The sequence below is a fragment of the Macaca thibetana genome, chromosome 11, assembly GCF_024542745.1.
Source record: "Macaca thibetana thibetana isolate TM-01 chromosome 11, ASM2454274v1, whole genome shotgun sequence".
Classification (NCBI taxonomy): Eukaryota; Metazoa; Chordata; class Mammalia; order Primates; family Cercopithecidae; genus Macaca; species Macaca thibetana.
In genome coordinates, this window is record NC_065588.1 from 3570231 (window position 1) to 3585679 (window position 15449).

At 46.8% G+C, this 15449-nt stretch overlaps 2 protein-coding genes across 2 annotated transcripts in view; one reads left to right on the forward strand and one right to left on the reverse strand.

The window, feature by feature from the left end:
• Window positions 1-15449, forward strand: part of TIGAR (TP53 induced glycolysis regulatory phosphatase) — a 1172566-nt gene that overhangs the window by 320198 nt on the left and 836919 nt on the right. The gene's annotated exons all lie outside the window — the stretch shown is intronic.
• LOC126931750 (10 kDa heat shock protein, mitochondrial) lies at window positions 9673-10196 on the reverse strand. The gene has a single exon (XM_050750188.1). The coding sequence runs from the start codon at window positions 10159-10161 to the stop codon at window positions 9853-9855; it is 309 nt and encodes a 102-aa protein (XP_050606145.1). The 5' UTR covers window positions 10162-10196; the 3' UTR covers window positions 9673-9852.

The following is a 15449-nucleotide window of genomic DNA, read 5'->3' on the forward strand; positions in this document are numbered from 1 at the left end:
GTTCTTTGGGAAGTCCAAGTGACTCTGTATTTTCTAGCACAGGGCCTGACCCAGTGAGCTTTGATGGCTGTAATTATTAGGCTGGCTCAAGGGGACAGGAGGGTCAGAGCATCTCGGTCCCCGTATGTGGGGTGCGTGGATGAGCCTGGGACATTTAGCTGCTTGACTGTGGTGGAGAGAGGGAAATAAATGGGAGGTCCAAAGCTCCATGTCTTCTCTTCACCAACCAGGGAACTAGGGAGGCTGTGGAGCCAGGACCAAACTAAAATGTCTGGCAGGCAGGGGTTGTGTTCCAGAAGCCAGGTCTTGGGGAAGCGCTGGGAAGGACCAGGATCCAATACGAGGCGAGTTCTACCAGTGGTGCCCGAACCAACCAGTTCTCATATTTTTATAGCTCCCTCACCACCCCTCTCCCACCCCGCCTCCAGCTCTTCCCCACTGACATTCAAACATGCTCCAGGCTCTTTCAATGGAATTATAACAAGACCTCCTCTCAGCCCTTTGTCCCTATGAAACTGTAGCCTCATCAGCACTTCTATATACAGTAGAAAGTTCTTGAAAGCATCACCTGCATGCACTGTCTTTGTGTTCCCCTCCCTCACTTCTGAGCCCTCACAATCTGACTTTCACAGCCTCCCTCCCCCCAAGAACATTCCATGCAACCCCTTGGGCTGAAATCCCTGCTGACCTTCGGATCATAAAGCCCAATGGACACGGCTTCTGAGGCCTCATGGACCTCCAGGCTTCTCCATGGGATGCCGCTGATCGCTCCACCCCGAAGGATCTCCTGTCTCAACTTCCCCAATGGTGCTGCCTCTGGTTCTCCTCTGCCTCTCTAGCTGGTCTTCTTCAGCCTTCTTCCTGAGAGCCTCTACCTCTGCCCACCTCACTTAAAGATCGCGGTTTTCCAGAGTCCTGTGCTCTCTGCAATTCCCAGTCAATACTTTCTCCTTGGGTGAGCTGATTCTCCAACAACCCCTGTGTTGCTGACAACTCCCCACTGGGATCTAAAGTCCAGGTGTGTTTCTTAAGGACCAGGTCTGCACAGCCACCTGTCACCTGGGCATCTCCTTGTGGCCCCCCCACAACAAAGTTCCATCTCTCACCCCCAAATCCTCTCCTTCATTCTGTTCCCTTATTCCCTATCTTGGTAAACATTGTCTCCAACCACCCAGTTGGCCAAATCAATCATCACATGAGCCCCAGCCCTGCCTCAGTTTAGCTGGGCACTTTCCCTGTTTCTTCCTCTCATCCTGGGTGGTTCCTTCTCCTTCAGGCTGACACCTGATCCTTGTGTCATCATCCCATCGGCCCACTGTCTGTGGAGGTCACCCTTCTCTTCATCCCTCCTGCTCCCATCCACTCCAGACCCTGCCATCACTTGCTGGGGTTAACACAATGGCCACCCAACTCTTCTTCTTCTGGGTTTGTGGATTCCTCCAGTCCATTCTCCACACAGCTGCCTGAATGAGCTTCTACAAATGCACAATGGCTCATGCCCTGCCCTCCTCCTGCTTGAGATTCTTCAAGGTAACCCCGCTGCCTTCAGGATAAAGTCCAGACTCCTTAGTGGGGCATCCAAGTCCCTTCACATCATACGGTGAGGGGCTTGCACTTGGAGAGAGGGGCTCAGATAGGCCCAGGTTCAGATCCTGGCAGCGTTTTTGTTGTGTGACTTTGAGTAAGTTACTTAGCCTCTGTAAGCTTCCGTGTTCCTTTGTATATAATGGGGGTGCCCTGCCTGCTTCACGAGTGTAGAGAAGATAAAATGCACACTTTTGCACCTTTGTTCTTGCATTTGCCTTTTGCTCTGTTGCAGCCACCTGGCAGGCAGGACCCATGGTTTCTGCTCCCAGCCCGTCACCCCCGTCTCTTGCTGTTGGCTTTTCACCCGATGCTCTCTGCTCCAGCCATCCTGAGGGACTCGTCCTCCCCAGAGAAGCCATGCCTCATATCCACCAGCTGACACTGCGCAGCCCCCATGCTCTCCCCTGGCCTTCCTCCTCTTTGCTTGACTAACTCCTCGCGGTCATTGAAGGTTCCCTTCGGGAATGACCTGCTCGAAGTTTCTCCTAAGCACAGCAAGATGAGCTGCTGCTCCTAACTTTTCCAAAGCAGTCTGCACGTCCCCATAAGGCCTTCACTTTCTCATCTCGCGATTACTTTCCCTCTCTAGTGCTCTTCCCCTTGCAAGGAATCTCCTCAAGGGTAGGAATCATGTCTTACTTATCTTCATATCCCCAGTACCTAGCATAGGACCTGACATAGTAGGCTGTCAGTTAACATTTGCTGGATGGACAAACAAACGTGGAATTCAAATCCAGATGGCATTCAAACGCTCTTGCTCTTGTCGTTTCTTGGTTATTGTTCTGCTCTTCTCAGGCACAGTGGCTGTCATCCAGCCCCCCCTCACACTGTGAGGCTCCCTGAGGGCAGGCTCCTAGCAGCGTGGTGACCTGTAGAATTAGCAGACAGGTGACTCTCATCATATATCTTGTGGCTGCCTGCCTGGCCGCTGAAAGAAGGGAAGTCTAACAGGAGGCTGGGTCCTCATGTAGCCTAGTGCAAACCAAACCCAGTGGCTGTGGAGCATCTTGGGTTAGCTTGGAGGTCCTGGAATGGTGGCGGTTGTGAAAGGAGGGGAGCACACTGTGGGCAGGGAAGTGTGGGAGGGGAAGGGCAGAGCAAAGTCCCACAGGAAATGCACGATTTCTTATTCTGGCTGGCTGGGATAATTGTGGACATTTGCCCCAGGGACTGTCAGATAAGGACCGACTTTTACCACCAAACTGGTTTTAGATTTTGTTTTTAAATCAGTTTTCAGGCAGGTCAGAGAGTCTCAGAACATCACTTTCCAGCAGTTGGCAAGGGAGCCTGCCTGTTTTTAGTTGGAGGGAGCTCTGGGGATTTCTTCTGCCTTGGGAGATCCGGGTCAGGCTGGCTCGCCAGCCCTCTGCCCGCAGTGTCCTCATGTCTAGAGAATGCTTCTGCCTCCTGAGTTGTTAGACATCACTGGGGTATTCGCCACTTTTGGTCTCTCACAGAAGTGGAGGCAGATTGCAAGGCCTCTCTCTGCAGATAGCTTCCCATTCCTTGTCCTGAAAGGGCTTGAGCAGGGCCTCCCTTCCAGTACCGTGGGGTGTGGAGGGGGAGGGTAGGGATGGGGGCCCTTGGCTGCTGATTCTCGGGGAGGGAAGGGGAGGGCCACCTGGTGTCTCAGAACACTCTTGTTTGTTATGCTCATTCTCTTCTACATCCTGTGGGTGTATGATGTATGTGGAGAACGAAGGGGCTGAGGAGTCAGGAATTCTATGCCTCAGACACCTTTTCCATGTCAGAGCTTTCAAAGTTGCCTTTCTTATAATTTGCTAAGAAATAGGTTGGGTTGGAAGCTCAGCAGTCTTTAGGATCTGGACACCTTTATAGAGGGACGATCTCATTTGAGTTACAGGTTCTAAGACTGATAATAAAAATGACTTCATTTTCCCTTTGAACACTGAGTTTCCAGAGCAGAGAGCCAGACACTTTCTAGCCCTACTGGGAACCAAGCAATCTGAAAGGGCACTTCAGCTCTAAGTGGGAGTGGTTTAGGCCAGACACACATCAACACTTCTTGCTAGGAGTCAAGATGTTTTTGGAAATCTGAGAGTTTGTAACCTTTCCCCAGAGGTCTTTAAAACAGGATGAGCTCTCATCTAGGTAGGATGCCAGACATGTGGGCTTGCTGGGTACTGGGAGCCTGCGTCTGCTGGTCTCAGACAGACCATTTCTTTCAAGGAATCTGATTTTCTGCTTGAATTAGGTTTTGTTATTGGCAGGTACATAAACAGTGAACCAGGGAAGTGCCTGCGAGCTGGTCTGCATCTGTCCTGAAGGCCCACAGGTGCTCTAGGCCTCTCAACAAGAGCCTCATCCCTGGCTCATTAGCGTGCATGTGTTCCCTCTGCCTCTCCCATCTCTCTCTCTTGAAGTGGGAGTTTTGCTCCTTGCTCTGCAGAAAGGTCATGAGACAAGGCGAACTGGATGAGTCGTTGCACAAAAAGCTTTCTCAGACAGAGTTCTCTTCAGGTTGGGCTAAATCAGAAAAGTCAGTGGAAGGAGGCCTTCCCTGGGAACTTCAACAGCAGCCTCTTGTATTCTTTCTCCTGGTCTACCTGTCAAAGTGTCTGCAGCTACATTTGTGTGTTTGGATGTCAGCATCTATGCGTGCAGCAAGACTGTGAGCTAAGTAGGCACTGAGCTCCGAGTCTGTCCACTTAGTGGGTGCTGGAGAGAGGAGAGCCCCTCAAGAACTGGGCCCACAAGGTCCAGGTCATGGAGAAATTGGGAAGCATTTTAGAGAGAATCAGTATCTTGCACTGTTTTGTTAGGGAACTTCTTTTTGTAGGGTCAGCCTGGAGTGTGATTGACTACAGGCGAGACCTAATTTTCTTTATTGTTGTGATGGGAATGAGGAGAAGCATAAGGTTGGGGTGATGAGGACTGGGGGGGCTGCAGACCAACGGACGCTCTTAAAACTGTGGTCTAGTAACAAGGCTACCTAGTTCAAAAATTATTTTTAGAAATCTGTTTCCTGGTCATTCTCCAAAGTAATAAAAGCCAGTGGGACTAAAATATTAGAGGAAGGAATCAGAACTGAGACGTGTTCATTCACTCATTTATTCACTTAATGAGTGTGTAGGCACCTTCTAAGTGCTCCGTACTGGACTGGGCATTGAGGGGGAAGTGAAACAGAAGGCATGGCCCTTCCTTTGGAGGCTACAGTGAGAAACCAAAGAGGTATAACCTGAAATAGCCAAGCACCTGTATAGCAAGGAAGGGGGAGGTGGCTTGAGTTTTCTTTATCTTGGCTTGGACATGAGGTGCCCCAAGCACCTGGATTTTCTTGCATCGTGTAGTCTTATTGACGTTGAGTTCTGAAACGTTTTATTTGAACACTTCTGATAGAGATTTTAAAAAAGATACCCTCCTCCGCCTCCTAAAAAAGAATTCACAGAACACAATTTTATCTCTTTTTGATGGTTTGGGCCAAACCCGCCCTTCCTTGAATATCCCTCAACCTTTTCGAACTGTTGGCACTTTTTCCTTCCAAACCACTGGCAGTCATTTCTCATTACATGAAGTTCCCACTGCTCCTGTGCCCGAATGGGCTGTAACCACTGAGAGTGAAGCTTGACTTGGAGGAAGAAGAGAACTGTTTTATGAGCAAGCTTAACTTTATATCCAGCTCAAGGTTAATAAGCTCTGGTTTGGTGGTTGAGTGTTGCATGAATAATGGAATAAATATTCTCCTACCTTTCGGAGGGTGTTTTCCTTCCTTTCTCTCAGGTTGCATTCTGTATAATCACAGTAGTTGGATAGTTGGATGTAATTTCTGGCCAGGGGAGGATGGTACTCTATAAGATGAGGTGTCAGAATGGGTGGCACCATCTATAATGCTCTAAGAGTGCAAAGAAGAAAAAGAAGATATCCTATGGGTTGGGAGGCTCCAGGAAAGGTTTGGAAACTTAATTGGACTTTGAGGACAGGACAGGGCTTGGGTGAATTGAGAGGAAGTAGTCACATAATTAATGAAAAGGAGTAGACTGAACTCTTCAATGGAAACAAATGGAGTCTTCATCCTATCTATCATATATTTGTATCTATTGATCCACCTATTATCTATCTATCTATCTATCTATCTATCTATCTATCTATCTATCTATCTATCTATCTATTTATCTATCTGTCTATCTAATCGAGAAGTTGTAGATGATACCCTGTGGTCCACCCTGCCAGGCCATGCAGGGATTTGTTCTACAGAACCTTGGCTTGGCTTGGACCCCTCCACCTTCTGAAGGAAGCTGTGGTTCATTTCTGGTTGTGACTGCTTCCTTGATGGTAAAAGGGTGAATTGCAGAAGAGAACCTTGTACCTTGGCTTTCCCTCAGATGACAGGAAAGGAGACCGTATATTCCTGAGTTTCTTTAGGTGCTTCTAAGGCAGCAGAGGAAGAAGATTCACTTTATTCTTGCACTGACAAGGGCCTATTCCATTCCCTAGAATCTGAATTTTCCTACTATTTCAGAAGGGTTAAAAAGTTGAAGTCAGGAGCCACCAATGGGTGTTAGCTCATGTGGGCACCTGTTATTAATGGAAAATATTAGGGTCTTTCTCCAGCTTATCAATCCTTGGGGAATCTGAAGCAATAGAGAGGGGCAAGTGCAAGCTGCCCTCCTGGGGCCTGAGATCACCATCAGATGCCAAGGTCAGCATCTACTTGAAATCAGTCACTTGGTCAATGATTCCACAGTTTTCAAATTTTAAAAATAAAAGTTACAGGGAAGCATTAGGAAGAAAATAAAAGTTGCTGTCGGAGGCTGTGCCTGCTGCTGTAAGCACCTGGGTAAGCCTCCTGGGCAGGTGCGTGAGAGAGGAGGCCATGGGGCGGCCTCACAGGTGACCAGAGTCAGAGTCAGGGTCCAGCAGGCTCTGACTGGGAAATGGCCTGGATTCCCTGGCAGGCTTCTGCACAGAGGATAGTTTGGAGGCTCCTTAAAAATTTGTAGGTTATTAAAGTAATTCTTCCCCCTCAAATTTCTGTCCTCTGCCTAATTGGGTTTGAGAAAACCAAGTGGGGCTAATGTTCCCAGCACAGGTTCATGCCTCCCCATGGCTCCCCAGGTCTCACTCAGGCCTGGCCCTCTCTGGAGCAGAGCCCCCTCGATCTTCCTTCACCTGGGTGGGCATCTGTCCCTTGGCTCTTCTGTCATTACCCCCTTGGCTCTCCAGATAGGAAGGAGACTGGACACTGTGCCTAATTGTGTTCAAAAAAGCCCCATGGACTTGGCTAATGTTTTTTTAGTCCTTTTATTGTCATCATAAGCTGTACAACCTAGAAGTCCTTGAAGCTGTTATGTCCTGTCTCTTGGCTCTGGAGAGGATGGAGTTTGAACCAGTTTCCTCAGATAGCCATCGTCTCAGTTTTTTAAGGAAAAAAAGTACTCCCCTAAAGAAGTGGCTACTGTAGCATCTCTTGGGAAGGCTTTCCTGCATTTCTTGCTGTGGACCAAGAACGGTTAAGTCACTCCTCTGCAGACCCACTATGACTCATGGAAAGGGCCAGCCTGAAAATCTTCCCCACCCCATAAAGGGCACCGAATGCACTTGGCCTCACGCCATCTTTGCCTAGGAATAAGAAGGCCTCTTGGTTCTAGAACCTGCGGTAGAGAATTTTTATTTGTTAAATGTTAGTGTCAGTTTCTACTCTCAGATTTTTTTTCATGCCTCAGGCACTATATACCTGTTTAAAACCAGCTGAGCAGAACGAGAGGAAACTATGGTAGAAGTAGAGAAGGTTAAGAGGTGTGAAGGGGAGGGTGGGAGAGGAACAGGCTGTTGTTTGGGGTCGCCTTGCAAAATGATACCCAGAAGTAGCAGCCCACAGATGCGTTTCATCAGCAAGCATCTTCCGTGGACGTGGATAACGGACAAACCCTGATGGGCATATTTCTTTTAAATGTTTATTTAGAAAGACCTTCTCTGCAAGTCTGGCTTGAATGCCATATTTTAAAACAGATGATTTCTGCCCAAAGACCATGGGCATTTGAGCTCCTCATGGGGAAAAGGCAGTGTTTATACTAAAGCTTAAAAATTGGTGTTTAAAGAAAAACAGCCTGGAAGATAGGTAGGGTCGGTTATTTTCGGGGCCCAATGCCTGAGCCCCAGAGCAGACGCTTTCCCAAAGCTTCTTCCTCCTTCCCTCTTGCTTGTTCCGAGAACTGGGTCCAGTATCTGTACTCTGAATACCAGTCACAGGGTTCACACTCTTAGAATGGAAGAGTTGAAAGTGACAAATTCCACTTGTCCAAACTTCTCACATTATAGAGGAAGAAATGAAAACCAGGAATGTGAGGGACTTTAAGGGCAGAAGCATACCTTAACCACTCCCCACCCCCATTTCTCAGGGGTCTTTTTCTTGACACCCACTTTCCCTGAGGTCTCCAGTAACTTGTGGCAGAGCTGGGACTAGAATTTGATTCTCTTGACTTTAGTTCAGTGCTTTCCCACCCCCACTTTCCTATAGCTTCATGCTTTCTCCGATGCCTATAGTCCAGGGCATAACTTACTGGCAGGCAGAATTAAACACCAGTGTAACATGATTTTAAAGAGTGCAGGGTGAACTTCCGCCCCCAAAAATCATGCTCACACCAGCCTGTAACTGGTGCTTGACCTTCCACCATTAGAGATTCATTCTCTAGTAACTTGAGCTTAGGAGGCTTTCTTCCAGAATCTCCTTTGGAAACAGAAATCCCTTTGGGAAAGCTAAGTGTTGATAGTTAATAAATGGGAAGGGCTGTTCCTCCGAGAGTTGATACCCACAAGGGGTGGTGGCGGTCTAGAGCGGGGGCCGGGACAGAGAGCTCACATGGGAGGATGCATGTGAGACTGATGTGAAGGTGGGTCCGCTCTTTTGTAGATGTTTGATAAATGCTACTACCTGCCTGGCCAAATACAGAAGACAGACCATGACCCAGGCACGTGGCTGGGAAATCCTCTTGCCAAGGAAACCGAGAGGGAGAGGCAGGGCTGCCCACCCCACATACTATCCAAGAGCAGCCAGCCCAGTGCTTTCTCTGTAACAGGTGCCCTCTCTCCTCTCCCAAGGCTTCACTTACATGGATTGACCGTTATGGGCACTTTTGTCTATGACTCAAGCGGGGAGAAGTGTGTCTTATTATCCTGGGGCAAAAGACCTAGACAACAGAGGGGAGGGGATGTCAGCCGCACTCCACCCTGACACTGGCTTTTGTGCCCTTACAGAGGAATGGAAGAGTTAGGGCCAGAAACTGAAAGGGCGCTTCTCCAGAAGGCTTGGAACTCTGAACACAAGGAGTGGAGGTTGGGGCTCATCTGATTCCGCACAACATCCAGCTCTGGGAGTGCTGGGACGCAGCAGCCCTGGCATAGCCCTCAGCCACCTCATGAGGGACACTGTCAATGCTGGCAACAGCAGGGCTTCTGAAAGCAACCTCGAGGTTATGGAATATTGACTGAGGGCAGCCAGAGGTGAAGAAGACGTGAACCTATGATGTGGTCCTGCAGAGTCTCCTGGAAATCCTTGGTAGCAGGGAGCTTTACAGGGAGAGAAGGGTGGTAAAGGCTTCTGTGTCTCAAGAGGGGCCCAGAAGAGGAACTTTGGACAATTGGTACATGGTGTGACACTAGCTGTCATGGCCTGGTGATACTCGAGCTCCTCTTAGACCCTTGGAAGCTCGCCTGAGATGCTGATGGACAAAAGTGGCCCAGAAGCTCACGGGCCCAAGCTCTTCCCTTCAAATGCAACCAAATTTAGGCTATGATTTTACAGGACTAGAAAGTCTGTGCCAAACTCTGTCTGCAAAAGGATAGTGATGAGAATGGCTTCAGGGACTCTGTTATCCAATCAGGGGAAGGAAGGGAGAAGCCCAATCTTTGCCTTAGCTAACTTGAGATGAAATGAGGCTGAAGGAAAAGGGCAAGATTTGCTCAGAGCCCTCCAGTCACAAACTCTGACTTGAACCTTCCAGGGCTTGTTTTACGGGCCAGGAGGAAAAGGTACAGATGTTCAGTTTAAATTAATCCCAGTGTAGCATGGACTATGCTGCAGGAGATGACTATAGATAGGTTTTTTTTTTTTTTTTTTTTTTTTACTCATTTACATATTTTTATTTGGAAATGTTTATATCAGCACAAGGAAATAATTTTGGAGACACTGGATGTCATTAGTTTATTATAAAAGAGAACTATGGAAATTATTTACATGATGAAAGATTTCAGAACTTCAGTGGAATGGGCAGCTTCATGTTGATGCCATTTCAATAGTGATTTATTTCAGTCTAGGTACTTTCCAAGAATGTCACCATCTCTAAATAGGAAATAATCCTTGTCATCTAGAACTACTTTGGTGCCTCCATACTCTGGCAGAAGAACTTTATCTCCAACTTTCACGCTAACCGGTTGAATCTCTCCACCCTTTCCTTTAGAACCCGATCCAACAGCGACTACTGTTGCTTGCAATACTTTTCCTTGAGATTTTTCTGGAAGCATAATGCCTCCTTTGGTTACAGTTTCAGCAGCACTCCTTTCAACCAATACTCGGTCAAAGAGTGGAAGAAACTTTCTAAATGCTTGTCCTGCCATGACTCCCTCCGCCTCAGACTCGTACTCTGCTCTAGTCGACTATAGATAGGTTTTTAAAGAGAAGGCGAAAGGAAGAAAAGACAAGACCATCTTTGTAGGTTGGAAAAGAGTTGGGGCACATATGCAAAGTCATTCTAATACCATTCTCCTCCTCCTTCCTCCACCAGCCACTTGCCAAGGTGCTGGATCTTTCCTTCCTTCCTGTGATTAAGCCCACATTTGCTCAGGATGCATTAACTAAGTCCTGATGTCGTTGCATAGCATATCTGGTCTACATGTAAGCTCAGTGTTCTAGAAGTTAAAAAATAAAAAGCTATGTCTTCAACACCTGCAAATATGGTATGCAAGCTGGAGTGACACCACTTAGAGAAGTTACTAAGTGGATGTGACAGAAAGAGCTACAGCGAGAACACAGGCTGACAGGTGTCACTTAAGTGGAGTTGCCCTGACGACAGCCATTGTCAGGTTGACAGAGACTCTGGCCTCTGGGGCTGGGGTGTCCTTTTTACACTTGAATGTGTGCCTGAGAGTTGAACAACACATGCAGTTTTGCTGGGTTGAGCCTGTCACATCCAGCCACACGCCACATGTCATCACTCCCATTTATTGAGGTCCACAATGAGCCTGGTTTTAGGTTAGGAACTTTACAGCAGCCCAGAATAGTAGGTTTTACCAGGCCCATCTCTCTTGGCAAATGGGAATTTTGGAGCTCAGAGAGGTTGAGCAACGTGTCCAAGATCATAGAGTTAGTTAAATGTCAGAGTCTGGATTTAAGGCCAGGTCTGCGTGGCTCTGAGGTCTGTGCCATTGATGGTGTCAAGGAGACAAGGTTTTGAAGCAGGGTTCCGACCTGCACCTTGCTGTGTGACCTGGACAAGTTCAGTAACCTTTCTGAGCCATCCTTCCCTGATCTGCAAAGTGGGGGTAACCATGTAACTAACGCCTGGGGCTGGTGTGGGGATCGGTGGGTGTGCTCCATGGGGAGCACACTTAGCACAGCAGCTGGTCCGCCGTGGGTAGATGGCCAGTGGTCACTCTCCTGATGACACCAGGCTCCCTCTCCCTTCTGTGAGGCCCTACGTGGAAAGAACCACAGCCCAGGAGACAGCTCTCAGACTTGCCTACAGAGTTTCCATCCCTGGGGAAGGAAGCTCTTCCCTTTGTAAATGACAGCTGTGTGGGAAATAAATGGATACCTGGAAGATCCAAGAAACGGAAACCACTCTTCTCCTGCTGTGTGATTTTAAAATGTCACTTAACCATTACGGTTTGGTTTTGTTTTTTTTCCTGTGGAATAACTTGAATGGTCCTTAACCCCACTTTATTTAGACTTGAGGTTGAGAGCTACGCTGGGATAAACATGGATTTTTGTTTCTCCGTAGGTGAGTTAGCCACAGAATAGATTGTGCCTGGTAAGATGAGGACTCTGGCTGGCTTCCCCAGCAACCTGGCCCCCTGCTTTAGGGACTATGGTCTGTCGCCATCACTGTGTATGTCTGAGCAGCACGTTAATTTGAATATATTTTGTAGTCAAGAATCGGCAGGTAGAAATTTTATTTGTATGTAAAATACATAATACATACAATGAGTCAAAGAGCAATTTTTTTCCAATAATCTGCTGATGTGTGCGATTCATGTATTGACATGGATCGTTGAGAGATGTGGGGTTATGCTGACTTACAGCCCAGTAGCTTGTAATGCTGAGAAATTCATTGATGTCCCCATCAAGCTCTGCCTCCTGACAAGTGATGAGGAAATCAAGCGATGCCTACCTATAATGGCTGCTTGGTTACTACTTTTGAGGCTGCTGGAGTCCAATGGGGCTCTTAAAAAATGGCACCTCTTTTGACCTGTGGAAAAGCCAAACTAGAGCCCAGTGCTGGAGTGAACACAGTAATTAACGTTACTTACAGGCCTCCTTTGTAAACCCCTGACCTGATGGCAGGCTAACTTCCCTTCCCATCAGTTTTACAGTGGGAGGGACAGGGCGTTCTGCTCTTCAGCCTTTGTTTTGGCCATCAGAGTTGAATTTTGGTTTGAGACGCCTCTGACCAGTCTTTGCTATCATTTGGAGGTGGTTAGCATCATAATCCACACCATGAATGAAACGGCAAACAGAAGGAGGATGTAGGGTTTTTCTCAGGCAAATCCCTTAAAGAGGAGGCAACAGGCCCGGAAAGGTTCAGTGACTTTCCTAAGGCCACCCGGCTGCTGAAAGACAGAGCTGGGACTAGTAGTGCACAGGCACGCTGACCCCTGCCGCCACGCTCTTTCTCCTTATTACTCTGTGTCTCTGTCTCCTACGGTTAGATACGGTCTTTTAGGAAGAGCTGAAGAAAAGGAAACTCACCTGTGTTAACAACACTATGTCCCAGGAACTGTGCCAGATGCTTCATCTGCATTGGCTCATTTTATCCTCACAACCCCTTAGCCAGGCAGTGATCACCGTTAAGCTGTTTGTACACAGATGGAGAGGTTAACTTACTGTTCTGTAAGACCACAAAGTTCTTTCTGCTAGGCTCTGTTAAATGCCTCCTTCATCTCACTTACTTCCTCCCTCAGCCTCCCTCACACTTTGAAGCACCCTTTGATAGGCTCCATTGGGAGGTTTTAAATGGCAAGGCTTCCTTGGGTTGAGGGCAATGGGTAGGTCATTTGTTACAGGCAAGTCTGAATACAGAAAATGTTGGTCTGAAAGAGAGTCAAACAAGGCCTTCTGGGGAGTGGGGAGTGTGGTTTTTGAGGGAGTGGACTTCTACTAGGCACTGGTATGGCAGGGGTGGCAGGCTGCTATCAATCCAGGCTCTCCTGCAGGCACAGCCTCTGGAAGGAAAGGAAACAGAGGGTGCATCTCAGGCCTGAGTATCCTTTGTGGTAGTTCTACCCAGGAGACAGGTAACTGATGCCAATTAAGAAAATCTTGGGCCAGGTGCGGTGGCTCAAGCCTGTAATCCCAGCACTTTGGGAGGCCGAGACGGGCAGATCACGAGGTCAGGAGATCGAGACCATCCTGGCTAACACGGTGAAACCCCGTCTCTACTAAAAAATACAAAACACTAGCCGGGCAAGGTGGCGGGCGCCTGTAGTCCCAGCTACTCGGGAGGCTGAGGCAGGAGAATGGCGTGAACCCGGGAGGCGGAGCTTGCAGTGAGCTGAGATCCGGCCACTGCACTCCAGCCCGGATGACAGAGCGAGACTCCGTCTCAAAAAAAAAAAAAAGAAAAGAAAATCTTAAGTTTTTCAGATCACAGTACTTCTTCGTCATTCATGTATTGACATTAAATTCATGCATTAAATCCATGCTCTGTTGTCCTGCAATTGGAAGCGATCTGTTCTCTGTAAAGACCTCTAGGAAAGAATGCCCCAGGTCTCAGCATCTCTCACTAGCCTTTCCCCAGGCATTGGAAGGCTCTTGCTGTAGAAACACATTTAAAACAGGATTACGTCTTTTATTTCATGGATCTTCCTTCTCAAGTGTGTAATCCAGGGCTTTGAATGCAGCAGGTATTTTTACACTTGATGTAGGGTAGGAAAGGGAAGGAAAATTAGATTTGCCCCTTCCGATTGTTGCAGCTACAGTCTTAGAAATTACAATTTGGTGAGGAACTGGCAATGGATATTAAAGTAATATCACTTCGGGGGAAACCATTATATGAAAATAAAAGCTTCTGTTCATAAGGATATATTTTAAAATCATTTATTAAAATATTGCTTAGAATTTGAAAATTCATCAATAGGTGAATTGTTTGAAAAGTATGGTTTATCCATACAGTGAGATGTTATACGCTTTTAAAAATAACTTGGATCTACATGTAGTAACCTGGAAAGAGGCCCATTATACAGTGTTTAATGAAGAAAGCAAGTTTCTGAGTAATGTATATAACATGATTCCATTTATATACAGCATACACCAACAGCACACACTTTTATATATATATATAACTTAGGTCTTATATATATTTGCATGAGCAAAAAATAGAGAAGAGTACACAGTAAAATGTTAATATTACCTTAAGAGGGTGAAGTTTTAAATGAAAGAAAAATCTAACAAAGTTTAAATTAAAATAAAATCCCCTGAGAAGAAAGGGATCAGAATGGTTACATGGTCCAGAAAGGAAAAGGTGGACTCAATCACAGCTTTGTTTTACCACCTCCACTCATTGTGCATTTTCAGGTCGGGTTGCCCTGACGCACCAGAGATCAGCCCTATCCTAAGGCAGATCACAATGTGTTATGCCACAAGTGATATTGGTAAACAGAGTATTTGGAGAGTCAAGGCTATAAAACTTCTCATCTGTGAAAGTTTCCAAGACATACAAGAACTTTGGTATCTTGATAAAAAGAATGTGTCTCCAACCACACTTGGAATCTACCAGGCTTCTGGTTGAGGCCCTGTAGCCTCCAGGGTCTCCCTGTCCATATCAATAGATACTGCTTGCAGGACCTACCTGACTATGAGCCATTGATTATAGCTATATTTAACCTATGAGAACCAATGCATAAGACCCCCTGTAGTACCTAAATCTATTATAACGCTTAGTATATCACAGTTAGTCATTTAACCAACTCTTCCCAGAAGATAAGGGTCACCAATGCAGAGATAAGTCTCTTCACCTTTTAGTACAGAATACTTAGCACATGCTTGGCCCACAGTCACATAAGGTTAATAGAAAAAAATATGTATTAATTTATTGCACTGGATAGATTGAATGGCTTCCAGTGGCTTTCAGGGATTCTGGAGAGATTTCCCATAAAAAGGTAAGCCTTCGTGAAAGATTTAAAAAGGAGGAAAGGGGTGGAGTGTACAACCTCCACTCAGTAGAAAAAGCTAATTCTGTTGTGGCAGCACAACAGAATCTTTTGGGTCTTTCTCATCCTTAGAGAAAGGTAGGTAAGAAGAGTGTTCAACTTTTTAGAATAAAACAGCAAGGATTGAGCTATAAATGCAGAAGTATTATACTAAGAAAATGCCTCCCAGATATTGTTAAAGCAAATAGTATCATATTCAGCACAAAACCACAGTGAATTGATTTAATCAGACATTATCAGAGCAAGGAAGAAATAACATTCTGGTTCTGGCACACACAAAAAAAATCCCACCTCAAATTGCTTTGCAGGTACTGGTGGCACTCAGCAAGTTGTTCTTTGGAATATTGGGCCTTGGGTTAGGGAGGAATAGGACCACAGAGGCTTTTGTATAGGAGAACGGCCCAGATATGGGGCTGCCTGGAGGTTCAGCCAGGTAGCTGGCTGCTGCAGCCTTGGTGTGGCTCCCATCTGGTGTGGAA

Coding starts and splice junctions, on each gene's coding strand:
- LOC126931750 (XM_050750188.1), bottom strand. CDS start 10,161: ATGGCAGGACAAGCATTTAGAAAGTTTCTTCCACTCTTTGACCGAGTA.